The sequence below is a fragment of the Catharus ustulatus genome, chromosome 3 (genome assembly GCF_009819885.2).
Source record: "Catharus ustulatus isolate bCatUst1 chromosome 3, bCatUst1.pri.v2, whole genome shotgun sequence".
Taxonomy (NCBI): Eukaryota; Metazoa; Chordata; class Aves; order Passeriformes; family Turdidae; genus Catharus; species Catharus ustulatus.
In genome coordinates, this window is record NC_046223.1 from 113,870,770 (window position 1) to 113,897,133 (window position 26,364).

The 26,364-nt window shown below is 45.4% G+C and overlaps 3 protein-coding genes across 8 annotated transcripts in view; 1 reads left to right on the top strand and 2 right to left on the bottom strand.

Moving 5' to 3' along the window:
* Positions 1 to 13: 13 nt before the first annotated feature.
* TDRD6 (tudor domain containing 6) lies at positions 14 to 11,242 on the bottom strand. The gene is made up of 5 exons (XM_033055446.2): positions 4,657 to 11,242; positions 4,101 to 4,222; positions 2,947 to 3,036; positions 2,496 to 2,553; positions 14 to 1,082 (listed from the first exon to the last, which is right to left on the bottom strand). The coding sequence occupies exons 1-5, from the start codon at positions 11,240 to 11,242 to the stop codon at positions 1,021 to 1,023; spliced, it is 6,918 nt and encodes a 2,305-aa protein (XP_032911337.1). The 3' UTR covers positions 14 to 1,020.
* A 2,181-nt stretch (positions 11,243 to 13,423) lies between these two features.
* On the bottom strand, positions 13,424 to 20,680 carry SLC25A27 (solute carrier family 25 member 27). 2 transcript variants are annotated; one of them, XM_033054715.2, is made up of 9 exons: positions 20,578 to 20,680; positions 19,252 to 19,296; positions 18,349 to 18,433; positions 17,603 to 17,725; positions 16,812 to 16,924; positions 16,112 to 16,196; positions 15,423 to 15,515; positions 14,986 to 15,088; positions 13,424 to 14,568 (listed from the first exon to the last, which is right to left on the bottom strand). In XM_033054715.2, exons 1-9 carry the CDS (start codon positions 20,678 to 20,680, stop codon positions 14,497 to 14,499), a joined length of 822 nt encoding a protein of 273 aa, XP_032910606.1. In that variant the 3' UTR covers positions 13,424 to 14,496. The 2 variants fall into 2 exon arrangements, with proteins under 2 accessions (XP_032910606.1, XP_032910605.1); XM_033054714.2 differs by having other exon boundaries at positions 19,105 to 19,296.
* Positions 19,319 to 26,364, top strand: part of LOC116993740 (24-hydroxycholesterol 7-alpha-hydroxylase) — a 28,778-nt gene continuing 21,732 nt past the window's right edge. Inside the window, exons 1-4 of one of the 5 annotated variants that reach the window (XM_033054707.2) lie at positions 20,867 to 20,951; positions 22,305 to 22,486; positions 23,110 to 23,204; positions 24,829 to 24,939. Coding sequence is in view for 2 of the 5 variants with exons in the window: in XM_033054706.2 (XP_032910597.1) it covers positions 24,763 to 24,939 (177 nt within the window). In the remaining 3 variants the exon portion in view is untranslated. Of the gene's footprint in view, positions 20,528 to 20,866; positions 20,952 to 22,304; positions 22,487 to 23,109; positions 23,205 to 24,438; positions 24,940 to 26,364 lie in introns of those variants that run through there. The other 4 variants (XM_033054708.2, XM_033054711.2, XM_033054710.2 and 1 more) reach the window with 4 other exon arrangements.

Sequence of the window (26,364 nt, forward strand, 5' to 3'; positions counted from 1 at the left end):
CATGAAAAATTCAGTTTCTGAAGAGGAGGGAGCAGCTATGCTACACAGAAGCATGGAACACCACTATAAAGTAGCACCCCCTTTTCAACACCTGAGGAGGAGAGTAAAAGTTGAGATCCCCTTAAAACAGCTGCAGGTCATGTCCTTAACACATTGCACACATGTGGCAGCAAAACCATTCCATTGGGTCTTCCTATTTACAGGAAAAGCTTCATCTTTCATTAGTACAATTGCAGTAAGTTCAATTAATTAAGTGCAATTAATGTTTCAAAATATTCACCATAGCTCACAATACTCTAGAGAGCTGGTTAGGGTCAAAACACAACCAGTGGCTGCAGAACAGCCCACACACAGCATCTGGGCTTCTGCACAGGAACAGACACAAGTCATTAAAACACATTAACAAATCAGTGTATGCCACCCAAAGCTTTATTCCAGCTTCTTCCATTGCTTTAGAACAGCACCAAATACAAGACATCAACACAAAACAACTGTGTTTGTTCCCCTATGGAGAAAAAAAAACCTCCCCACCCCTACCCCCCCAAAAATACCCTCAACTTTTTTTTTTTTGAGGAAAAAAAACAAACCACTTAACAATGCAATTTTTCCAAAAGCAAACATCAGGAAGCAGTGCTGTACAACACAGTAGCATATACAGAAACTCAGAAGAAACTTTTGTTGAAGAACCACATACCAAGAACTCCATATAAGTCAGTGCATCCCAGTCAGTAAAAAATGCCAGCCAAGAGGCAAATTCTTATTTAGGAAAGTACAGCTATAAGAAACAAGCTAACAATAACAGTCTAGCAACAACAGCTGTAAGAAAACAAGCTGAAAACAACAGTCTGCCAACACCATTCCTTTACAGGGAGGTTCAGCAGTGACAAGTATTTGGTCAGGTAGAAAAAATAAGCCACTCAATGCTCTGCTGGTATTTTTCTTCCCACAAACACATTTTCATGGGAGCATTTCATACACAGGCACTTGTTCAGTTTCACGTGGTCAACGTGTCACTTGGTTTCAGCACTGCTGGAGGACATGAGGATCTTCAACTAAATTGCTACTGCAGCCAGTTTGCTTTTCTATAGGGAATAAACACAGACCCATCAAGATGCTTCTATAAATGTGTAAAAGGGCATTAAAAGGAAAAGTCAGCTCTACAGGGCTTCAGACTAAATACTACTGACATACTGAACTGTGTTAAAAGACTACACTTATTATACAAAAATAAAACAGCTGAAAGAGCAGAAGTGCCCAAGAAGATGAAACAGCAGTGCTACCAGATTTCAGTTATGAGTTACTTAATCACTCTGTGGGCTTGGCATGAACCACTGAGTTTATGTGCAGGAGTTTTTACACCCTGAGTACCTCCTACTCCAACTGCCTTTCCAGGCAGTGCAGGGTGTGCAGCAGGTTCCAGCTCCGACACGTGGGTGCATGACCCTGACTCACCTTTCCTGTACTGGTGCTGAGAGTGCACACACTAACTCCATGCAAAGTGTTCAAGAACAGAAAAAAATCCACCAAGTCAAGAGTAATTCTGCATTTGAGTGATACAATTGAGGGAGAGTTTGTAGATTGACCACTTTAACCTATTATCAAATTCTTTACTACCCTTTTTCTTGCTCAACAGGCAACCTGATCTTTCTAGCAGGCCTCCTTATTTACCCATAAACCAACAGTTATACTGAAATACAACTACCAATTAATCCCTGAAAGCACAAATGCTATCCCCACTTCAACTCTGAGTGCTCTTCATCAGGCAACCACAGAAACAAATTGCTCAGACAGGTTTTGGAGTCTCTATTCTTGGACAGATTCCAGAACTGGCAGTGAGGTCCTTAGCAACCTGATCTAGTTGGCCCTGCTTTCACCACCAGGAAAAGCCCCTTTCAACCAGAACTGCTCTACAATTCCATTAATTAGAAAAACAGCACATAAACAAAAAGAACCTCTACTATTTATTTCGTACACTGAAGAGGTGTTAACCAGTAACACTTCAAAATTTTTAGGTAGCAATAAAGACATGCATGTACTATTCAGAGACTATCCTTACAACTAAAATTGTATTATTATGGATTTAGATTTATAGACTATGGGACTGGGGCACTCAAATACTAAACTAGATGCTTCACAGAGCCTGCCTAGCAGTTGCTCATCTTGCCTCAGAAACATGACCAAGAACAGCATCTTGATGCACTGGCAAAATCTGTAACTTGGGTGAACCAGCTCATCCAAGAGGCTCAATTCATTAGATCAATAAATAAATACTAAATTGGTTTCTAATCCAGACACAGCTTTAATTGCATGTAGTCACTCTTAAACTGACAATACATAAGCTAATGCTATCAAGAAAACTCCAACCACAGTATCAATGACAGAAGACCATATTAGCATTTCAACTGTATTTTCTAAAGTTAAGTATTTCCTAGAAAATTAGAAACCATTCAAACACAGAGTACACAACCCATGTGGGGGGCTTAAAGCAGACTTACCTTGAAGCAAGGACTCCTCTGGTAAGGACTGCAAGTTTTCTGTTGCAGGGGTTAATGCCTACACAAAAAGGGATCCTGTTAGGAAGTTGGCACTGTTGCCAAGACTTCCACTGAGGTGCTTCCTTTAATATTAGGCTAACTTCTTACATCAGCACTACTGGACTCCTATTTACCCACTGTTCCCCCCCTTAAAATTCATTGCATTAATCTTCTGCCCACTTTTTACTTTGATACAAAGGCTGCATGTGAAAAGGTTCATGACCTGAGCTTTGGGTTCCATTCATGACTTTTTCATCCACTGGTAGGTACTTGATGAAGAACACTGGTGAAAACCTCACTATTCTTTCCTAATTACTCCATAATATAAGTATTTTTCATGATTTAGCAATTAGTTGGCAGCCTTTCTAAAAACCAGTAGTGTCCTGCCCAGTCCACTACCACACTGCCATACCTCAGATGATCTGTGAGCCCCGTCAGGAATTCCGTTCCAGACGTTCTCAGGATGCACAATCTCCTCATTGCCACTGCAGAGGTTCAAGACCTGTACAGACAGAGCCAAAGTGGATCTAGCACAGCAACAATGCATTTAATAGGACACAGCAGTAGGAAAACACAGATAAGGACTCTGTGCCTTTGAGAAGGTGTTGAGAAGTCTGGATCTTGTGAAGAAGAACAAGCTGATCTCTAATAAAACTGAATGTAGTGACTGAGGCTGCTCAAGGCTCTTCTAGGCTCCTAACCCAAGCATAGTGGGAAAAAGGCTGCAAAATACCTACTAGATCAGAACCAGAAGAAGCTGATGAACAGGGATATCATTACATGATAATCCCTGACACTGCCTCTCATGTGAATGCAGCTGAGATGCGTTTTAGACACCCAAAGGACCTACCAGCACCAGAGCTGGCTTCCACTATCTCAGACATTCCATCTTCCAAAAGGATGCTTTTATGTAATGACCTTTTGGATATGCAATCTTAACTTAGAGATCATTTTATGCAAGTACAATGTCTGTGCAAGTGTGTACATCAACAAACACTCCCCCTGGACTGAAGGAAGACATCTCATTCATCCCCCAGCTGAGACAGCAGTAGAACAAGGCAGCTCACTGCATTATTCTCCACTGTTAACTCCCTCTAGCTGCTAATGCAATACACATTGCACTGAAGCAGGAATAGTTGTGGATTTGTTACTACTTGCAGTATAATTTAAGTTTCTTCCCAAGTTTCTACAGCTCTAGCACTAACTCCTCAAAACACCAGTAAAATAACGTCAAGTTTCATGAGTGTTTAATGGCAATACAGCTCCACTGCAGAACACAGATTTGCAGGCCAGAGGGAACCACACACCTATGCATGTCTCAAACTGGAGCCAGATTCAATATTCCCAGTCAACAAAAGAATAAGATGTGAAGGGAACATCAAGTGTTGAAATGTATCAACTGAATTTGAGACACTGCTGTTTTTCTCTAGTCCATAAATTCAGAATCAGCCTTTGCAATACTTAAATTCTATAACAATTAAAAAAAAATATTTATTAGAGTTTAGAGAAGGAACAAAGAAGGATCAGATCTTGAGAATGCAGAAAGAGTATTCAAACCACACTTACCTTGGTACCCTTCTCAGATACCTCCAAAATACGAGCATCACACCATTTGAGAGAAGTCCACACCACACACTTGGAACCAACAGCAAAGCCCTTCAGACTACAAGGATAGTAGTTGTGGTGTGCTACAAGAAATGGTAATTTACCAATGAAGGAGGAAGAAAACAAACAAACAAAAACAAACTCACAAAACCCCACAAAAATTAACCCTCAAAAAACCTCAGATGCCTCAAACACTGCTGCCCCATCCCCTCCAAAGTACTTGATATTTGAAAGTTAAATTTATCATCCAAAACAGTCTTGCAAATGCACTTCGTTTCAGAAATGAATTTCCATTCAAAATCATTAATCTTGCCAAGTAAGACTAGGTGGTGTTAACCTGTCACATCACCCATGAGATACTACACTTGGTCTGCTGTCCTTAATCCATCAAAGCATTAAGACTAATACACTATCATATTAGGGAATAAAAGTTAGGTTTTTTTACAAGAAGGCTATTCCCATGTTTGAATGTGCACAACATTTTGATTATTTAACTCTGTAAACTCAGACACTTTACCTGCACTGCAGTTAGCCAAGTTCTCATTCTGCTTTCCATCTTCCCCAGGTTTATAGCCTAAAGACTGAACACACAAATTTCCACTCTCCTTAAATGAGTCAGTCAAGTCTTGTTCCATCCATTCTTCCACACAGTCATCTTTCTTCTTCTGCCACCCCTTATGTTTCTCAACTTTACAGTCACATGATTTTGCAGTGAAAACCGGCCTTTGATTCGCTGAGTCTTTTGAAAGAAATGAAAATTGACTTCCACTATTTGCAGAACTCTGTAGCACAGCATGTTCCAGCCTTAACAAGTCCTCCTCCTTGTCTTCCTGAGGGGGCTGAACATCAGGCAGCACCATTTCCAGAAAGGGCTCAAATTTGGCTCCTAGCATCGACTGCTGTTCACGTACCTTCTGCTGCGGTTCTCTCTCAGGTCTACCACCAGACGATGACAGCCTTAGGGAAGGAGGGTCTGTTTCCATCCAGTCATCTTGTATAGCTTCTGTTTCATGAATTCCAGACAGATTCGCTTGCAGTGTCTTGGTCTTCTCTCCCAAAGAAGGCTGAGCATCAGATGGAATCAGCTCTACTGACTCCTCTGTGTCACTAACTGAAGGCACCAGGTTTTCTTTCTCATTAAGCAATGGTAAAATATCAAGACAGTTCAGAGCTGTCAACTGCCGCGTCTCCTCCCTCACATCTGGCTGCTCCACCAATTCCTGCTCCAACACTGTCTCTCTTGTTTCACTGCCTGATGCTGCCTGCATTTCAAGAGACTTTGCTTCCAGTGCTTCCTTTGTTCCTTCACCAAAGGAGGCTTTTTCCAAAAGTTCCTGTAGGAGCTCGTTTAGATCATCACATGGTAAGTGCATTTCTAATGGATCCAGTTCTCCTAATGTCTTAGTTCCATTGCTTGCAGATGGCTGTGCCTGCAGCACTGGCAATCTCTGCAGTCCTTGTTCTTTTCCCACAAAAAGGCTGGCTGCTGGAGCACTGCCTGTCACTTCTGCTTTCAGCTCAGCCTCCTCTCCAAACAGTATTTCAGACATGTCTTGTTCTGCAGCTTTCATTCCATTCCCCACAATGTGAGGGCTGCAGCTTCTCATTGGTACTAGTAGCATACTGTTAGCACTGCCACCTTCAGACAGAGGTATCTCTTCATCAAAACTGTCTTTATCACGCTCTCCTATTTCATATCCATCATCAGCCTTCCCACTGGCAGCTCCCACTGACACATTTACTTCTGCAGTTTCCAAGCAGTCAGAAGTTACACCCAGAAAAGGATCAGAACAAAATAAAGTACTTCCATTTTCTTCCTGAGCTAATTGACAAACAGCAGTAGTCTCTTGGTTGAGACAAAGACCCAAATTGCTGTTTGAACTTCTGTCTTCCTTTAGGGGATCACCAGTTTCTTTATTAGCCTTCCAAAAACGCTTCATCCCTTCATTAATACTATTGCCAGAAGCTTCCAGCTTGACAACACACAGAGGGATTTCAGAATCTTTATTTTCCTGAATTTCTACTACTTCAGCTTTTAATACAAGGTTTTCAGTCATATCATAAAACTTCTTATTTGCTTCACTAACCCATGAGCCATCTGAGGGACTGAAACCTGACAGACAGCAAGCAAATGCTTGCCCAGGTACTCTGAGCAGTTCACACGGCATCTGTCTGATCATCTCCAGGCTGACGCTTTCCTCGCTTCCATAATCCACGTGCCTAACAACTACACTCTCATCATTCACACTGCTGATCTGAGCTCTGTAGAACCACCCATCTTGACTGTATTTTGCTAGACAAATATCACCACTTTTAATGCAAGACTTGCCATCATTCAGAGAGCTTAGTCCAAGCTTTTCAGCCTCCTCTATTTTTTTCTCAATGTAGCTCACATCTTTGGTATCAGCACGGTGACACCAGAAGTATCCTGGACTATTTACCACTGTGATGTAAATTTTTAAAGTCTGACCTGCCTCTGGAAATTTCCAGATAAAAGATTTACAATCACTTACACAGGAAATCTCATTTTGTACCTGAGGAGGCACAGACTCACAGCCAGTGATCGTGTCATGGTTCTCTCTCCTATCAATTTTTTTTCTTGAGAAAAGTCTTTCTCTACTTACAAGATCTTTATCAGCTGAATCCACTGTTATTATACCTTGATGGTCACTGAGAATAACTTCCCACTTATCCTCAACCTTCTTTACAAATTCACACGACAGCAGGATTTCACTTGTTCTCTTGGTGAAATAAAACACTGCTTTCTCTGTCCAGTCTGCTTTGTTTTTGCATTTGAGTCCAGCAAGGAAGCAGTGAATGCTCATTGCTGGAATAGATGACAAGTTCTTAGGGAGCCTGCGTGCTTGATCAACACTAATCACAGATGTATCACCATAATCAATATAATGTACCCTTATCAAATTGTCAGAAGTCTTCTCTTTAACTACAGCTCGATACCACAGGCTGTCTTCTGAATAAACAGCACTGATTAAATCTCCTGCTTGGAAAAGCTGTCCACAAGGGTCCTTCACTGACTTCCCATTGTTTAAACTTTCCAAAATGTTGTTAAGCTGAACCTCATCACTCCCTAGTTGAACATAAAAATCCTGTGGGTCACTGACATAAGACACATACACTAAGGTTTTAAGAGCTGGCACTACTTTCTGTGGTGGTAGATCAGATGCATTTTTAAGCATTATACACCTGCCTTCAGCATCAGATTTAGTACCTGACAGTGAAGCCATCTGGGGAAAGAGCAGAGACTCCTCCCCTCCTTTGTTCAACAAAACAGCATCCTTCCTACTGCCAAGCATGTCATAAGGTTCTAGTAATCCAGCTGCCACATCTCCCTTCACAGAGCGCTGGAAAAGGTTTACAACTTCTTTGAAGGGTTTTTTGCTCCCTTTTTCTTGCTGGGCTTCAGGTTGATTTTCTTTTCTTTCAAGAGGTCTACCTGCATGTAAAGGGGACTCTGCAGCCTCATGCCTCTGATTCACACCTGTATTTCTAGAGCACAAAGTCTCATTGTGCACATGACTAAACTGTCCTCTACTGTTTAGGCTTAGCTCCTTCAGTTTTGTGTTAATTTGAGTATTTTTATCAAACAACTCAACCAGCAGCGTATTATCAGAGTCTTTTGCTACCACTATTGCTTTTAATCTCCTTTCTAGAACAGCTTCCTTAAACCATGTTGCTGCTTCTTTGGAAACAGATGATACGTCAGACACACAACACTTTACAGCCTGCATTGGCACTAGCAAAATATCACAGGCATCATTAGGTAAAATAAGCAGATCATCTGTCTCTATTGACTCTGTGTTCCCAAAGTCCACAAAGAAGACTTTAGCCTTAGGCTCTCTTTCCATAATTACTCCCCTGTACCACTGACTGTCAGAGTACCTTGCCAGACACAAGGTCCCAGACTTCTCCAAGGTTCCTGTGCTGGTCAATCTCTCAGCCAGGCAACTGATGTTATCAGCCAGCTGTGCCAAGGTATCTGCACACCTTTCAAGCTGGCAGTAAAATGTCCATGGATTCTCAACATGCGTAACATAAACATCTTCCTCACTCCCAATTTTGATACCGTGACTAGAAAAATAGAAAGAGTGAAGCTGGACCAAAGATTCCAGGTGCTTTTGAGGAAATAAAGGTCTGGCTACACCTCTCTCAGTGAGAAACTGGCAAGCACTCTGAAAAGGTGTGATTAAATCTACAATGTTAAACAGATCCCTATTTATTGAAGCCAAGGCAAAGATTGTACACTTCAGGTCAAGGTCAGATGATGAATCAACAACAAACTGACGAAAAGCTTGAATTGCTTCTTCATCCCAAGCAAAAGGATTCTGACCATTGGGTTGGATTAAGTTGTAAAGGCTGCACCTGAATGCCTGAGCCTCTAACCTAAGGAAGTGTTCACTAATTGCACGGAGCTTTGTTAGACACACCTGCTCTCTGTTGCCATAGTCAACATATATGACTTCTACTTTTTCTGCACAAACTCCTTCACTAACTATTAAGGCCCTGTACCATTTTTTATCCTCTGAATACTGGGCTAAACACACAGGATTTGGCCAAACGTGTGGCTGAGATGAATTCTTGCAATGCTCCTGAATTTCATCCATTAGCACCTCAAGGTCATGGCAATTTCTACTTAACTGGCACCAAAAACAACTAGGATTCTCAACATATGACAAAATAACATTAACTGTACTTCCCACTTCTAAGTGGCCTCCACAAGAGGAGCCTGGCTTAATTTCCACATAGTTCTGTCTCAGAGAGGTTTGCAGATTTTCGCTACCCTCATAGTCTTGAGAAATAAGAGATTCACTACTTTTAGAATTGAGAATGGCTGCAACAGGGCTGTCTCTGACCATCACACCCATGTGAGAATCAAATATTCTCTCACTGCTCTTTAGAGCACACTCTTCTCTGAGCCCCTTCTCTGCATTTATTTGGCTTTCCTCTGCAGCACACACTAGGGAAGAGGCCTGTGTCACAGACTTATCTGATTTCTGGGAAGCCCTGGGCATTTCATACCTCTGGTATTTAGCAAAACCCCCCTGGGCCATGAGTTTACTTACTCTTCTCTCTCCTAACTGAGACTGGTCAAAAATTTCCACCATGTATTTGTCACCCTGCACATTGAAAAACCAAACCTTTAGTTCCTTGTTCAGTACCATCTCCCTGAATGCAGACACAGAAGCTTCACTCCAACTCCCTCTTGGAGGGGAGACACCTGCCAAACAACACTTGAGAGCTAAAGCAGGCAGCTCCCTGAACCGAGGGAGCAGCTCCCTCACAGCACACACATCCACAGTTTCTGTACTGCCTCTGTCCACCAGGTGTACTTCCACACCAGTGTCCAGAACCCTGGTGACCACTGCTCGATAAAAGCCACCCTCGCTCCCACTGGCACAACAAAGGGATCCAGGCTGTGGGTTCCACCCGGCATCATCCAGTTTTGTGGAATGGGAATAAAAATTCCACATGCACTGCCTCAGCTGCCTGAAGAGCTGGTAATACCCACGGAGCTGCAGCCAGAACTCAGATGGGTCTTGGACGTGGGAGACCCGTGCACTGTACAATGTCCAGGTCTTCAGACACACACCAGCTACAGCAGCTGAAGCCAAATCTCCATGTGTTAAAACAGGAGGTGCTTTTGGAGGCAATTCCAATTCTTCAGCTAAGGATTCCTCTACTTCCAGTTGCTCATGAGCCTCAGTTTGGCTCACATGACTGCTGACCAGGCAGCAAGCCTGAGACCCAAAAAGATGGTTCAAATCAACACCATTTTCCCCATAGAGGGTCACATAATAGAGATGCTCAAAGGAGTCAAAGGCTTTGATGTGAGCACTCACTCCTCTGCCGAGCACCAATGTTTTCAGCAAATTGACCTGGAACGAGGACCAGCCACAGCCCCCATCCGAAACACCCTGAAGAGCACACACGTAAGTGACCACAGGCATGCGAAAGCACTCAGCAGGCAAATGGCGCAGGTTAGCTCTGCTCACAGTCTCCTTCTTGCCATAGTCCACAAACAGCACCAGAGCTGCACTCTGGTCCTGCTCTCCAGCAATGAGCTCCAGCAGGATGGCACGGTACCACTGGCCATCCATCCCACGGGCAGCACAGGGCGAGCCCACTCTGGGTAGTAAGTCCTGCTCCCACCGGTCATAAGCTTGGCACATGGTATCAGAAAGGCAACAGATCTCCTGTGACAGGCACTGCAGTTGGCAGTAAATGCGGTGAGGGTCAGAGACGTGGGTCACTAAGACAGGCTCTGTCACACCCAACTGAAGCTGAGGGTAGTAGTAATCCAAGGCAGGTGACAGAGGCTGGTATGAGAGCAACATATGGACAAGCTGCGGAACCTCAAAAGCTTCAAGGTAACACTCGGGAGGCTGCTGACAGAGCTGCTTCTTTAACTGGCCAAAAGGCAGGCAGCGCCTGAGCACCTCGCAGAACCAGCTGGGAGAGGCGCGTTTGGCCAGGCCCAGCTGCCACATCTGAGCCACGAGCTGGGGCAGCTCGAGCACCACGAGCTGCGGCGTTATCACCTCCTGCACCACACCAGACACCTCCTTGCCTTGCAGGAAGCTGAGGAACTCCACTGCCTCCACGGTCCACTTGGACACCGGTGAATCCCCACTTGCTGTCTCCTCCTGACTGTGGGAGGGCATGACATCGGCCACGACACAGCACACCGCCTCTGGGGGCAGCTGGAACAGCTCCGAGCAGCCCCGTGCCAGGTAATAGGCAGATGTGGTCACCACGTACCCCTCGTCCAGCAGGAAGACACGGTACCCCTGGGCACTACAGCTCACCACACAGCAGCGGTACCACACGCCCAACAGCTCCACCAGTGCCAGATCTCTTGGGCACAGCCTGGCCCCGCCGGCCCCCGGCCCGCTGGGCTCTGGGTGGGCCGCCAGGCGCGGCCCGGCCGCCGCCTGGATCTCGCGGTAGAGGAGGGCATAGTCAGCCTTACGTTCACCTAGCAGTCCCCACAGCCGCAGGATGGGGACCTCGGGGTACAGCCCCACGGCGCTGACCCTCAGGGTGACGGTATCGCCACGGCCGAGGGACCCCGGCCCGGAGCTCATGGCGAAGCCGCCTCGCACCCGCCCGCCCCCTGCACGAGGCGAATGAACGTCCCGCCCGCCGCCCCTCGGCCTCATATAGAGCACGCGCCGCCCACGTGACCCACAGGGAGCCGTTAGCGGCTGCCCCGGCGGCCGAGTCCATTATGATCCTCTCGGTGGGGTGGAGAGCGGCGCGAAGGGAAGGGGAAAAAGGAGGGGTGAAGCGAGCTGATATATGGGGCCGCTCCTGCTACGCTAAGACTGGGTGGACGCGCCACGAAGAGGAGGGTTACGGAATTATGGCCGGGGCGCCGCGGAGCTCAGCACAGAGCCCGGCAGAGCCGCCCTCGTTCACGGTGGAGCGCTCCACGGCGGACGGGCGGCGGCGGGATGGCGGAGGCGGGGCGAGGGGGAGAGCGCGCCGAGCCCGCTTTGCTCCCATTGGTCAGAGAGGCGCCGGGGGCGGGGCATGCGCGCGGAGCTTGGCAGCCATTGGCCAGCGGCCGCGCGAGGGCGGGGCGCGGTGTGAGGGCGGCGGCCGCGGCGTGAGGGCAGGGAGGTCGCCACAGAGACCTGTCAGAAATCGCTAGTCATTCATACCCAAAGAGAGGAATTTATTAAGGGTTAAAGTTTTCACGACAAGATTTTTACAAGGCACTTTTTAAAAAAATTATTTTGAGCTGTGTCTCAAGGGGCCGTACTGGGGCCAGTGTTATTTAGTGTCTTCAAAATCCTGGCCTCTACACAGATGCAGATACAAAACTTTTACATTTATTCATGTATGTATTTTTAACAAACAATATTCACTGGTTCTAAATTGCAGAATTCTTTCATTAATCACTATTCCGTCTTCCATTGGATATTGATTTCTCACTTCTCATGCAAATTAGTCTATATTTTTCGGTCCTTTTGTTATCTTTTTCCCAGGTAGGGACTTTCCAGCACACATACTGAGTCCTTGTTAGTCTCTTTTTTGTCTGCTATTTTCTGCAAAACGACCTTGTGCTCCATAAATTGTGCACTCCTTGTATCCAGTTTCAACAATAGGCCTCTCTTTTTTCAGGCTTTGTTAATCGAAGCCTATCAAGGTTATTCTAACAAAAGAGTTTCAGTGATTTTCCCAAACTGTGTGCCCATAAAAGTTGTTTATGGCTACTTTGATAAACTAAAGCTAAAAGCGGTTTTACACACTGCTTATAATTAATATACTGGTTATGATGATCAGAGAGGTTGAGCAACCATCCTTCGTGGAAAGGCTGAGAGTTGGGATTGTTCAGCCTGGAGAAGAGAAGTGTCAGGGTGACCTAATTGTAACTGAAGAGAGCTGACAAAAAAGATGGAGAGGGACTTTTTACAAGAGTCTGGAGTGACAGGACAAGGGGGAATGGCTTCAAACTGAAAGAGAGCGGGTTTAGATGGGCTATTAGAAGAAATTCTTTACTGTGAGGGTAGTGAGACACAGGAACAGGTTGCCCTGAGAAGCTGTGGAGTCCAAATTCCTGGCAGTGTCCAATGGATGGAGCTTGGAGCAACCTGGTCTAGTGGAAGGTGTCCCTGCCCATGGCAGGGGTGGAAACTGATATCTGGGGTTCCTTCCAACCCAAACCGTTCTATGAGTGTATGATAAAGGTGTTTATTCTGTCTCACGAGAAAGGTAAAGCCGTGTATCCATCACTGGGTTAGCAGGGTAATGGGATGGCAGGCGGGAGTGCTTGGGATGTGACTGAAGCAGCAGCTTTGCTGGTGTTGGGAACAAGACAGAAAGAACTTGGATTAGTTTCTCAGGATGGCAGCTAGAAAAATACCAGGATTTCTAAACAAAACCTTCAGACTGATGCACAGGAGACTCTACCAGAATATGAGAACTTTATTGTGCAGTGACCGAGACCTGGAATGGATTGTCCAGAGAGGCTGTGGAGTCTCCCTTCCTGGAGATATTCCAGAACTGTCTGGGTGCAATCTTGTGCCCTGTGTTCTGAGATGGCTGCTTGAGCAGGGAGGCGGGACCAGATGAGCCACTGTGGTCCCTTTCAACCTTCTATTATTCTGTGACTCCCTAATAATAGTGAGATTAATTTTTCCCAAGCTGGAAGCGCACCCCCAAATGCATACAGCCACAACTGAACTACAATACAATCAGAAAGTACAAATGCAAACCAAGAAGACAGTGTTCATGAGAAAATGGCACATTGGAGACACTGGTTGCAAAGACCAGAAGAAATCCTGGAATAAGAATTTTATTCAAAGAGCCAAGTTTTCTACATTAATTCAATTACTAGATATTGCTAAATCAAAGCCAGCTTTGTTTTATCTACTCATAGATGCTTTTAATACTACATTTTTGACTCCTGATTGCCAAAGGTGAAGCTACTGACAAACAGCACTTGTCTCAGTCTCTATGAAATCTGGAAGGCTTTAGGTTTAAAAATAAATAAATCACTCCTGTTCAAGTGTTTTACATTATTGAAGATAACATTGTATTTCCATCGAGATTTAAAATGGGTAGAGTGCACATTTCCATGGAAAATGACCCAGTCTGCCACATCAGCACCGAGATTGTCACGGGACAAGTAGTTCAGGTTGGTCCTATGGAGTATCCCCAGTCCTTGGAGCACTGCAGAGCAAACTGGGCTTTTGATTTTCTGGGAACAGGACTGCATTCAAATAATAATCTTACTCAAATAGTTGAGTGGAGAGGTCAGGCAGTCTCTGGGAAGTAAGAGGAACACAAACCCTTCCACTTTTTGTGCAAAGCAGATTTGGAATCAGGTAAACTGCTCTTATCTTTTTCAATGCCTAGCACTACAGGCGTGGTTTGCTGACACATCAAACTAACAAGAGGTAGTTCTTTATCTGTGTGCAAATGCAATTAACACCAAAAATTCCCAAATAATTTTATAGATGCTTAGCCACAGAACTTGTTCAGTGCATTGATCAACCTGCTCTTGTCTTTAAGGACAACCACCTCAAATATCAAACAAATGGGCAGTAGTATGTTCTATTTGCTTGGTAGATTTTTTTTTTTTAAATTCCTGTTTGCTGGTTCATAAAGCTGGTGCTGGCTGCTAGCTGAAATATTACTGTGACAATTTTATCCTGTGGATAATATAAATTTCAAGTAGCAGTCTGACAATCAAATAGTATCCTTAAGTCATGGCTGCTCCCAACCAGTAAGGACTGGAGTTGCAGCAACAAGCTATACATGTGATCCTACTACCGTGTGGAATGAGAATTCAGCTTTTTTACTCTTCTCTCTTCTGTGAATATTGAAGGTTTTAAAACGAAGTAACTCCACACATCCTTCTGATTTGTTCATATGTAAGCCAGAATACCAGTGACCAAGGTGCCTGTGAAAGCAAACACTGAAGTCAGAGGCTTAAAACAAAAGTAACCCAATAAATAATCCCATTAGATTAAAGTATCTCCTCTTAAAAATCATATTCTTCGGTTCAGTCTCATATTGCTCTGGTTCCCAAAGAGGTTCCCAAGCCTCTCTCTACTCAGAGAGGCTGTGACCTCCTCATCCCTGGAAATGTTCAGAGCCAGGTTGGATGGGGCTCTGAGCAACTGCAAGGTGTCCCTGCCCATGGGAGAGGGTATGGAATGACATGATCTTTGAAGTCTCTAGAACCCACCTCATTCTACAATTCTATGATTATGTCTTTCATACAAAAGTTGTAATATTACATAAGGTTAGTGCTGCATCCACACTCCTGACATTTTAATGCTAATTGTTCTTGTAAAAAGAGTTAAAAAGCACGTACCATTCGCATCCAGGTTGGTATAAAGCCTTTGTACAGAGACATAAACCCTTCACCCTGGACAGTTTGAATCAAGCAGTCCATAGATGATTTATAGAGCAGACCTCTAGCAATGTGCAAGGAAAACAAACAGTGTTAGGATTATAAATACAGAATTTAAAAAAACCCATCCCCCCTCATAAAAATAATTTGCAACTGATATTTTTCTAGCAGCCAAAGTGTTTTTCTAAGCTCCTTGGAACCGAATCCAGAGCTGAAATCCACTGGTTATGCTTAGGTGGCCATCACAACAACACTCCCCCGACATTTACTAAATAAGTAAAATCATCACCAGAAAGAGGAAGAGCAAATTATTGACTTAGCACTTCACTCCCAGTGAAATCAGTGATACCCGTGGTGTCAATGTGCTGCTGAAAAGTCATTCCCTGAAGTGTCCATACCTTCCCTGATTATCTCTTGGCTGATTCATTATCCGGGTTTTGACCACGTCAGCAGGAGTTCCCAAAACAGCTGCTACCAGCCCAGAGCAGATACTGCCAACAGCAAGAGATACTTGAGAAAGAAACCAAGATGTATCATAAAAATTTCAGCATTGTGATTCCAGTTCTTATAATAAAATACATTAAAACAGTTATCATCAAATAATGAGTAATAACTCATAACATAAACTTGGTTTGGGAGGCTTGCTAGTACTGCTGTTGCTCACATGCCCTCCCAGTGCCAGCTGTCCTCACCTCTGTGTGCAATTCTGAGTCAGGGATGAAGGACCCACAATAGGCAATTCATAATATTGTTTACATAAAGCAGAATTTTTCATCATTTAAGAGAGTAAAAGAGGATGCTCTGCAGAAGTTGCATCACTGTGCTCCCACAGATTAGAACAAAGGTGTTTAAATGCACCAACAACACATTTCTAGTGAGGGCAGTTTTGCAGCAGTGGCTGCATCCTTTCTCTTGTGTCTTGCATAAAATGATGTTCTCTCAGGAAAAAAAAAAATTCTAAAGTTGCATTTCATCAGCAGTATTAAAATCAAAGAATGGGGTCTTCTGCTGGCACAGAGAGGCAGATAAAGACAGCAAGGCTGGAAATGCTCCACACTGGAAAAGGGGTAATTGGAGAATACAGCACCTGCTAACACTGTGAGTCACACTATTGTCCACAAGGGTCGTGTTCAGAAGCAAAAAGTGTTTCACTGAGTCATAAGTGGCCAGATCTGTAAAGAGAATGATGAGAAAAAAACAGCACTGTCAGGAGTGAATGCAGTCTGTGCTGATCATGACACAGGATGTTCATTTCCATTGTGGCTCCTGCCTTTGGCACACCTAGCACTCTGCCTCCAGTTTTCTTTGGACATGTAAGTACATTCTCCTTTCTGCTCCCATCTGCTGTGATTTACCTTGCAGATGATGCTGAGCTGTATCTGGGTGACTCTCACCAGCCCTGTTCTGGCTCAGCTTCTCAGCTTGGCCTCACACCTGCCACATTACCACACACTTCCCTATGGATCTGGATCTTGGTGAAGCCTTTGCTGGCTCTGCCCTGCTCACCTCACTTGGGCAATAGGTTGCGGCTGGTGAGGTCCTTGCTTTGCTGGCTGTGGGACCCCTTCAGCTCCTGGCTTACTTTTCCCTAAACTCAGGTAAAAATCTGTTACTTTTAAGCCATTTGATTTCCACAGGACCATAACACAGGTGCACATGGCAGGGTGCTCCAAACAGTGCCCCAGTGTAGGCAACCACGATGCTTAAGACAAAGGGAGCAGCTGAACTCCTTTTTCTTAAAGCTTTGGTGGGGCCTCAAGTGCTGCAGGCCAATTTATTCCATTTACCTCCCATATTCACCAGAGCAGCTCTCTGGACATTTGGTACCCATCCAGCCCAAAGTCCCCTTACTCCTCCTTCAGACAGGATCTTCAGAAATGCATGGTGCACGCCCCGAAACCTGAAATCAAGATGCAACTTGTGGGTAGACAGCCCAGTGAAGTCTTTGCTTGTTCCAGTACTTTGCTGCAGCGGGTCCTCACGTAAGATTAGGAACTTATACCTGCAAGGATCTGGCCTCCAGATCCATTTTGGGATCTGTCTTTGACTTTCATGCCACAATATTTTACCAGAGATACTGGTTGCCTTGGAAAGCAGTGATCTGGTCCCTAACAGCAGACAACCCTTAGATCCTACAAGGGTTACAATAATAAATGTATGTGACACCAATGATGGCAGCAGTTTGGGATGCAAAGAGCAGTCCTGCTATTTGGGGGAGAGTCTCAAGCCCTGCTGTGTGCCAGCCTTCCCTGCATGAGCCATTTCCCTTGTGCTTTCTTCCATCTTCAGAAAGCATCCTTCCCTCCCCATGGTACAGTGCTGGCATGGACGTGCTACAGCATGGAGGATGGATTTGTGGTCCCTGGGACCGATAAATCAGAATAAATAATATGAGTATAAATGGAATAAGGAGCAGGTCTTGAATCCCAACCCCCTTCACTGCACAGTGGGTGCTCTCCCTGTAAAAGGGCACAGAGCAGCTGGGGAGAAGGGGTGGCAGAAAACACAGGGAACCACAGCCTGGGCCAAAGAGTGATCAGTAACAGGGAAAAAAACACCAGCTCTGAGAGGAACCAACCGTAACGGTTTTCCTTCCAACTTCCTTTTTCCCTCCATCTGCATCTGCACTTTCACCAGATCAGTTGGGCTGGCAAAAAACTGTCCGATGGCTCCTGCAGACATGCCTCCAACCACAGCTTTCCTGCCAAATGGAGAAAAATGGTGCTCCAGAATACTCTGAATATCTTCACAAATCACAATGCTCGAGCTGAAGAGTTCAGCAGCTCAACCCAGGTGGAACAAGTGTAAATGGTTATTCCATATATTAACAGACAAAGTGAAGGTAATAACTGTGGTGGCTACAGGTTGTTAAAGTAGTCAGTAATATTTCTGTCAATTTTCAAAAAGGGTTAAAACTTACCTGGGGAAAAAAACAACAAGTTTACGTTATGCTCTTTGCTTAAGGTTTAAAGACAGGATGGCAAAGTACACAAGTAAAGGATGATGCTCCAGGTATTATAACTGAATGCCCACCTGAAATTCCAAACTGCTTGCTGATACATAAAACTTTTCTTTCTCTCCCGCTGCTACTAGATGAGTTGTGTTAATTTTATGGGTCTATTTATTTTAGTAAAATCAGAAATTTCACTATTACCCATAGGTGCCCCTTCCTGTACCATTAGGTATGACAAGTACATTGTAGTAGATTTTATCAATCCAATTCTAAAACCAGATGCATTTTGGACCTCAGATATGGCTGTAAGAATCCTACAGTAAGGACAATCCCCAAGCAAGCAATAAATATGCATAAATATGCAACATTACCAGAGAGGGAAGCTTTCACCCTCCGCCCTGCCAAGCACAGAGTCACGGAGATGTTCGTAAGTAATCATCCGAACACCAGTGTACACTGCAGAAAACAAAAGCAGGAGACAGTTCTTGGGTCTGCCATTTCTGCATCAAGACCTTGGTTTATGACACTGCAGAGCTCACCTGGGTCAGCAGGTCACTGCTCTCATGTTTGTGATCAGAATGGGGAAAGCGAGGGGTTTTCCTGGTGTCAGTGGGTGAGCCAGGGCATTTTAACATCACGAAATCTCTCTGGCTGAGCCACAGGTCTGCCAGGAGGCAGCACAGCTTTGCCTGCACCCTAAGGGGATGGGACTGCATCGCTTCCTTCTGGGCTGATGCCAAGCACAAAACTCCCACAAGTGCTTTTGAGGTTTGTTGGTGTCACCGTATTTCCAAGTAAAGCACAGAAAGCTGTCGTTTGTGGCCAAACCTCTAATGCATTTCTTTTAAGCACTTGTATTTTTCCCTTGTGCTTGCAACCTCATCTCTTTTCCTAATCTGTCCCCACTTCCTTCACATATGAGACATTTATTATTCTGAGATCTCTGAGTGTCTGAACTTCCTGAACAAGACCTTCCCGCAAAGATGAACGAGAATTTATATTGTGTTTTTCCAGAAGCCAGAATACGGCCATGAAGGATTGGGAAAGAGAAGGAAGAGACACTTTCGGTCTGGAATCTCGCCTATCAAAGTGGGATTGCAGGCGTACCATGACGAACAGATATTCACCTATGTGGCGGTAGACGGCCGGCGTGGCTCCCTGCCAGAGCTTCATCAGCCCCTCCTCGTTCGCGATCCCCGCCGCCGTGCGCAGCATCCCGCGGTACGGCACCGCCCGCCCGCCCGCGGCTCCATCGCGCCGCACCGCAGCCTCACCTTGGATCTGCAGCCGCGTTTTCGTCAGGTCCAGGGGAAACGTCACTGAGGGCAAAGGGCCGGGAACACGCGTGAATAGGAGCGCGGCTGCGGGGAGAGCTCCCGTGCCGGGAACAGCCCTGCTCCGGTAGGGAGCAAAGGCTGTACCCAACAGGATCCGGGAGATCTCTGAGAAAAGGAGAATTCTCATCCAGGCCTGTTAAAAGTGGCTCTAAGCACAAGTAACTAAATGACTTTCCTGTCGGACACCCAGTCTTCCTCCCATATTTAGTTTTGCAGATTTGTTATGCAATATGTGTACCTTTTGAGGGACTCAGGATTAAAAATCCTGGTTCCAGTTACTCCCCCTGAATACAGACCAGTCACATCTCTCAATCGATCATGGGCTGTCTCCAATTCTGTCCAGCACAGTGGCAGCACATGTTACAGTATGGAACAACCCCACAGAGGGCATCATAATGCAGACACACATTCAGGCTCACCTATAAACTTACCTACATACCTGTCTGCAAACCACCCTAAGGCATCCTTGCTTTCCTTATTCAGGGAGCAGGGCTTGTCTTTGTTTCAACACCTCTGCACACAACAGGGTCCTTCCAAAGCAGGACTCAGGTGCCAGGGAAGGCAGTCACTGCTCTAAGCCTCAGCAGGTTTATAGTCCATTTGTGCATTAAGTTTGGTATTCATGTTTAAAGATTAGCAAAGATTGAGAAGTTACAAATCCTTAGAGCAATGTAACTGACTTGCCTGAAAGAGCCTGTAGAAATTATAAAGTACGTGCTGAAAAGTATTCAAAATAAGTTATTTGGTCACAAAGCAGTGCTACACAGATGCGAGTGGGCTTCTATTCCATGTTTCACCAAGCAGTTTTCCAACTCCATTTTTGTAGACATCTCCATTGTGACCAGAAACTTAAGAGTCGATTTTTATTTGATTAACCTTCATTAACTATGAAAAAAAAAAAAAATCCTGAAGGAATAAGGCCTTGTTAGTAACTTAGGCAACAGATCTGCCTGCCTCTTCAGTCTTTTTCTGGAAACCCAGCCAGTACAAAGCTTAAATTAGTCGCAACTGCACTGAGTTAATGACTGCAGCCCTTCGGTCCCCGAGGCAAAGATTTCATCCTGCAAAACCCTCCCTCCGGCCGCGGACGGGCGGCATAAAACAAGGCTTAGATTGGAAAAGCCACGACTAGCACAGGGAAATGCAGATTTGCTGGAGCGGAACACTGAGGAATGAGGCATCCGGGGACTGACTGATGTTCCCCCTGCCCCCCGTAAGTAAATTTGACCCCCTTCCCTCTCGGCAAACCACGGTGAGTTGTACCTAGTTCTGCCACAGCCGCTGCACAGGCTGACAGAGCGAATTTGCTGGCTCGGGGCCATCTCTCTGGAAGAGGTAAGCTCCTCTCTTCTTCTGCAGGTGACATCTAGCATCTCTCATGAACCGAGGCTAAGCAGCCACGCTGCCCGGCTGTGTCTGCAGCCAGAGCGGGCCCTAGCGCAGATCAGCTCGGGCTGGCTTAGCAGACAAGCTGCTGAAGGTCATGGTTCTCCAGCGCCAGCGCCGGGAACTGCAGAGCCCGAGCGGCTCCGCAGAGCTGGCAGCTCCTTCTGCCGTGACACCGGAGACTCCGGCGCAACAGGCTCCTGGGAAATGTAGTCTGTGACCGAGGCTGTGCCCGGTCACCGGCACTGCAGGTACACACACGGGCTTGTCCAATATCGTCATGAGAAAAAGCAATCACTATGAGAGCGTGGCGTCTGTTTGCTTTGCGGGGAGCTGTCACTGGCAGCACCGCCTGGGGAGCCCCAAACTCTGTTCCCGTGTCAAGCAGTTGCATCTGGGAGTGATGAATTGTTCCAGATCTGGTTCAGTAAGAGCTGCATTAGCAACAGCTCAGTGCTGAGCTGGGGCTGCGGATCAGGCACGCAGCACTGCAGCTTGAACAAGGATCCCAGCAAGCCTGCCATGGCAGAAAATTATTGCTTCTCAGAGCCCTTAAGTGAAAAGTTTAAAGCTTTTCCTGGCTGAATGCTGACTGTTGTGTGCCAGTCCTAATTCCCTTAAAATATTGTAGATTTATTTAGGTTCTCATCATAATATTTAAGAAAAAAAAAAATGCATGGTTCAAGAGAAGCTTTTCATTTACCATTAAGGCTCAGCTGAAACCCTAAGTTAATCATTAGTCAGTAATCCTCATGCTGATTTGAGGATTTTTTTTTTGGTCATAGGAACTTATCCCAGAACACCTCCCCACGTCTCTGACCGCCTAAAGCATTGATGTGTGGTTTCCATCAAAATAATACAGACAAATCAAGGGAGTATTGCAGGTGAAATATTCAGTTGAAGTTGGATGAATCTGTCTCATTGATCACCAGTAATTGGTATTAAATTGGATCCTTCTTGGGGTTAAAATTCATTAGAATTCATGCAGAGATAAAAAAAAAAAAACAAACCTCCTGACAAAGCCAAGGTTAGAATGGGGAGAGGGCATATTGCAATTTAATGCAAATGTACCTGGCTGCACAGAAGATATGAGTGGTTCAGAGCCTGGTTTTGGACAGTTCATGAAATCTGTTCTGGCAGTTCATGCCTCCCTCCACAGCTGTTCTGTGGGCTTGGGTCAGCTTGTGCCACACTATCAGCCTATGTCACACTATCAGCCTCATCAACTCATAACGTGGGGTAGAGAGAACCTCCAGAGCTCACCTGCAGTCATCCCAAAGTCCTCTGTCACAGCAGGGAGAGCTTCAGAGTTACATCAGGTTGTCTGAGGTTCTCTGGTCCCCTGAAAACTCCCAGGATGAGGTTTTCACAACCATCCTTTAGCTGTACACCTCTGGGTACAATCTCATTCTGTTTTCTTTATGATCATGCTTTAGGGAGTGGAAAACAACAGCTAGACCCCTCCTTAAAGTAAACCTCATAGCATTGCAGCATCCTATGGAAGGAGTAGCTCTCCGTGGTCATTTTTAGCCTAAAGAAATAGATTCTTTTTTAAACCAGATGATTGCGGGATGGCTGTGAAGAGGAATATTCTCTTTCCTCAGGACTTTTGAAATGAGCCTGACTAGAGGTGGATGCTTGCACAGATAGCTCTGTGATGTGTGGAGAAGAGAAGAGCCAGTACTCGTGGAGATCCATCAAGCACCTGGAGTTCCTACATCCCCAAATCCTGAGACAGTCAGCACCAGCAGAGAAGACCCTTCCTATTCATTTATTTCAGTTCTCAGTGAGATGGAGTTTTTTGGTTTCTGTCCCAAGCCCGTTTGACCAAAGGCTGCATGTGCAGGGTGGGAGTGTGGACTTCAGATGGGGTGGAAGCACAGCAGTGGGGTCTGGGACAGCTGTGTGCTGTTGGAGAAAGGCTGTCAGACTGTCCCTCGCCTGTGCTTCTGTGTTAGTTCACTTGGAAAAAACATGAAGCATTAACCACTGCCCGAGGAAAGCTTGGCAGTGACTGTTGCACCATCGTACTGGTTGTGTCCTCCTCACACCAGGGCCTTGCATCTCATGTCCTTCACCAAGTCACAGCCCGAGAAGTCCAACCTAAACAAAACAAAGAAAAAAACCAAAACAAACACAAAAGCCTTTAATTAATGTTTTCACAGAGGCTTGAGGGCTTGTCTTACCTGTATACTTAGATCACTTTAAACTCACTATTCATTTAATGAAAATATGCATTTTCTCCAATATTGCAAGGCTTTTGCTGTGTTATCACTTTACCTGTTTATAGGAAGAGAAATAATTTAATGGATAAAACAAAACCAGGAAATAAACATATAAAGAGCTGTGATAGCTAAACACAGAAGTATGAAATATCACAGTTAACAGTGATTTATCTGTTTGTTCCAGACAGTTTGCAAAATGGAGATCAACACCCTATTTGTCACAGTTGATGTATGTGAGCCTGTTCTTCTGCACCAACAACCAACACATAACATCCCAAGGTACTTCAGAGTGACTGTTTAATGAAGAACTTACACCTGGTTTTCACAGCTCTTAACCTCCTACTGTCAGGTGTATTTCTGCTGTGCTACTTTTACTGTACTGCCTGTCTGCACAGGTACAAAGGTTTCTGTTTGTGCACCTATTCCTGTATAGGAAGGGAGTTAAACTGTATTTGTATCTATATTTTTTTATGCCCACTGCCTCTTGCCCTTTCACTGGGCAACCCAAAAAGAGCCTGGCTCCATCCTTTTTGCCCCCTCCCTTCAGGTGTTCATACACACTGAGAAGATTCCCCTGAGACTTCTCTTCTCCCAGCTGAGCTGTCCCAGCCTCTCCTCAAATGACAGATGCTCCTGCCCCTTTTTGGCACTTCACTCTTGGCGGAGGATCACCTCCCTCAACCTGCTGGTGGCACTTTCCCTGATAGAGCCCAGGGTGCTCTTGAGTGCAAAGGTCCATCTGAGACTCATGTTTAACACAGTGCCCACCAGGACCCCAGGTCTGCAAAGTTCCCGTGCACCCAGGTGCCCCCTCAGCCTGGTGCATGGTGTGGCAGAACTTGGCATTTCCCTTTGCCAAACTGTAAAGTATTTTTTTTTCTCTCTTTTTTTTTTAATTTCTTTTTTGTTTTTTTTTTTTTCCAGGCAAAGCTGGACCAGGGGATCCTTGAGGTCCCTTCCAAGCCATTATTCTCTGATTTTGAGATAAGTCCCTGTCTGGCTATTTTCCAGCCTGCTGAGGTCCCCTTGAGTGGCAGCACACTCATCTGCTCTGTCAGCCACTCCTGGTTTTGTGTTTTCTTCAAACCTGCTGTGGGTGTGTGTGGGTACATTCTGACAGCACTTCCTAGGGGGTTTTTTTATACTTAAAGTATTCTCTAAGTAATTTTGATGTGCCACTTTCACACATGCAAAGAAACTCATCTGACCTCTCTGAAACCTTGTCTTCTGACATGGCACTGATATAATAGAGGTGACCAGCAGGTTCTGAGTTGTCAATTCAACCTCAGAAGTGTTCTCTGCTCCTCAGGCACTGGACACACATCTAACCTTTAATGAGATATCTCGGGCAGGTGAGAGATACCTTTCTAAAGGTTTCTGCTTCAGGTGATGCCTGCAGAAGTTTCTTCCATCTCTGACTTGCTGAGAGCTAAATGTCTGCAAATCACAGGCTCTCTGCTTTGTCATCTCAATACTGAAAAAAAAGAAAAAAAAGAAAAAAAAAAAAGAAAAAGAAAGGTATTTTTTTTAAGTTGAAGAAGGCTCTGCACTGCTTTGCCAGTGTCCCTGGCCGTGTCCCTGTTCGTGTCCCTGGCTGCCCGGGTGGCCATCCAGCAAACCGGTGCAAAGTCCAAGGATTTGCACAGCAGCATCTGCGTTTTGCAAGCAGCAGAGTTGGTCCTCATCCCAGAACAGAGCAGAACTGTGTCTGCCTTTTCCAGCACAAGGGCTGCTGGGCTGTGCCGGCTGCAGGGCCGGTCAGAGCGGTCTGTGTGGATAACTCGGATCCAGGCCAGCGCGGCCATGCAGGGGCTGGGACAAGCAGCCAGGAGGCAAAATGGATGTGGCTGTGCTCTTGGCAATGCTCCTGGGACTGCTCATTGTCAAGGCTCTTTTGTTTCAGCAGAGAAACCCCAGCTCCCCTCCTTGCATCAGGGGCTGGATCCCTTGGTTTGGAGCTGCGTTTCAGTTCGGGAAAGCTCCCCTGGAGTACATAGAGCAAGCCAGGAACAAGGTAATGCTCATGGGTGCGTGCTCGGGGTGGCTGCCTGCGAGGGGAAAGGCAGCCAGAAACTTCTGCCTTCAGTTCTGCCCTTTCCTGTCACCTTTTATAACATTGAAATGGTGAAGAATCACCACCAGCATTGGTGAGCTGTGCATCTGCTCCAGGCTCGATCTCTGTTGCTGTGACCATCCTGCTTGGATGTTTCGCTTCTGCAGTCTGGCTATGAGTTAATCTTGGTTTCAGATAATGGGGAAAGCCCTGTGCCAAGTGCTGGGACCAGGAAATTGCTTATTTGCATGCCTAAAGTTAGGTGAGATTTTTGAGCACCAGCTGGTGTCCCTCAACATTCAAGCAATATACAGATATGCTTGGCAGACAAAGTTTTCTGTCCTAAAAATTCTTGACGTGGGAGTCAGGATTTACCCTCTGGACTTGAATTTCTTTTTCTGTGTCTGTCAGATAGAAAGAGATCAAATTCTTAATTTCTAGATGTTTAATCATAACTGACATAAACCCCAGTTTCCCACTTTAATTCAGGGATTATATTACCTGCTACTACAATGTCGTCAGCCTTGAGTGTTCCATGCTGAAGGATCACACAGCCTGCTACTTGCAAAAACTAGCTAAAAATGAAACCACTGTAACATCCTGAAGTTTGAAAAAAAAATCCGACATCAATAAATACTGGATGTTTAAAATTTTCTTTCTCATTTCAAACAGCAAGATTTTATATTTGTATTTTTTTTTTGTATTGTTATAAACTCATGGTGTTAAAGCAGAGGATTAAATCTGATCTTGGAGAACAAGAGCTGTCAGTCTTGTATTAAAGCACATTGGGTGCATTGTGGGGTAAGCTCAGAGGTTTCTCTGTGCTTGACAGGCCAGTTTTAATTTTGTATTCCTGTGTCTTTCCTGAGCTTTTATCTGTGCACACTCACTGGCTCTGGGTTAATTAATTTTGGTTCTCATTTGCCTGGAGACCCTCTAGGCTCCAGATTGATGCTGTGGCAGCTGCTGACACATCTGCACACACCAGAAATACCTGAAGGACTTTATAAACTCTGGTTTTGTTGGGGCAGAACAAGAAACATTTTCAGTGGGTGAAAACTCAAAGCAAAGAAGGAAGAGAAGGCTTTCTTACATCTCTCCCTTTACTGTGTTTGCTGGTGGGACCTTTCCTTTGACATTTAGTCCAGCAGCTCCTTGTGACCTCTCCCTGTGGTCCCCCTGGCCAAGGGGGATCTCTCCATCCATCCCTCCCAGGCTGGCCACCTGCCTGCAGCACCATCACCTGCCAGTCTCCCTGTCTCTGAGGAAGGCCACTTGTTTGTTGTCCCCATCCTCTCCTTAAACCCTCCTCAGGCATTCAAAGTCTCCCTCCCTTCCCACCTCCCACGCTGGCATGCTGTGCTGAGGCCAGGAAAAATAAGTCTT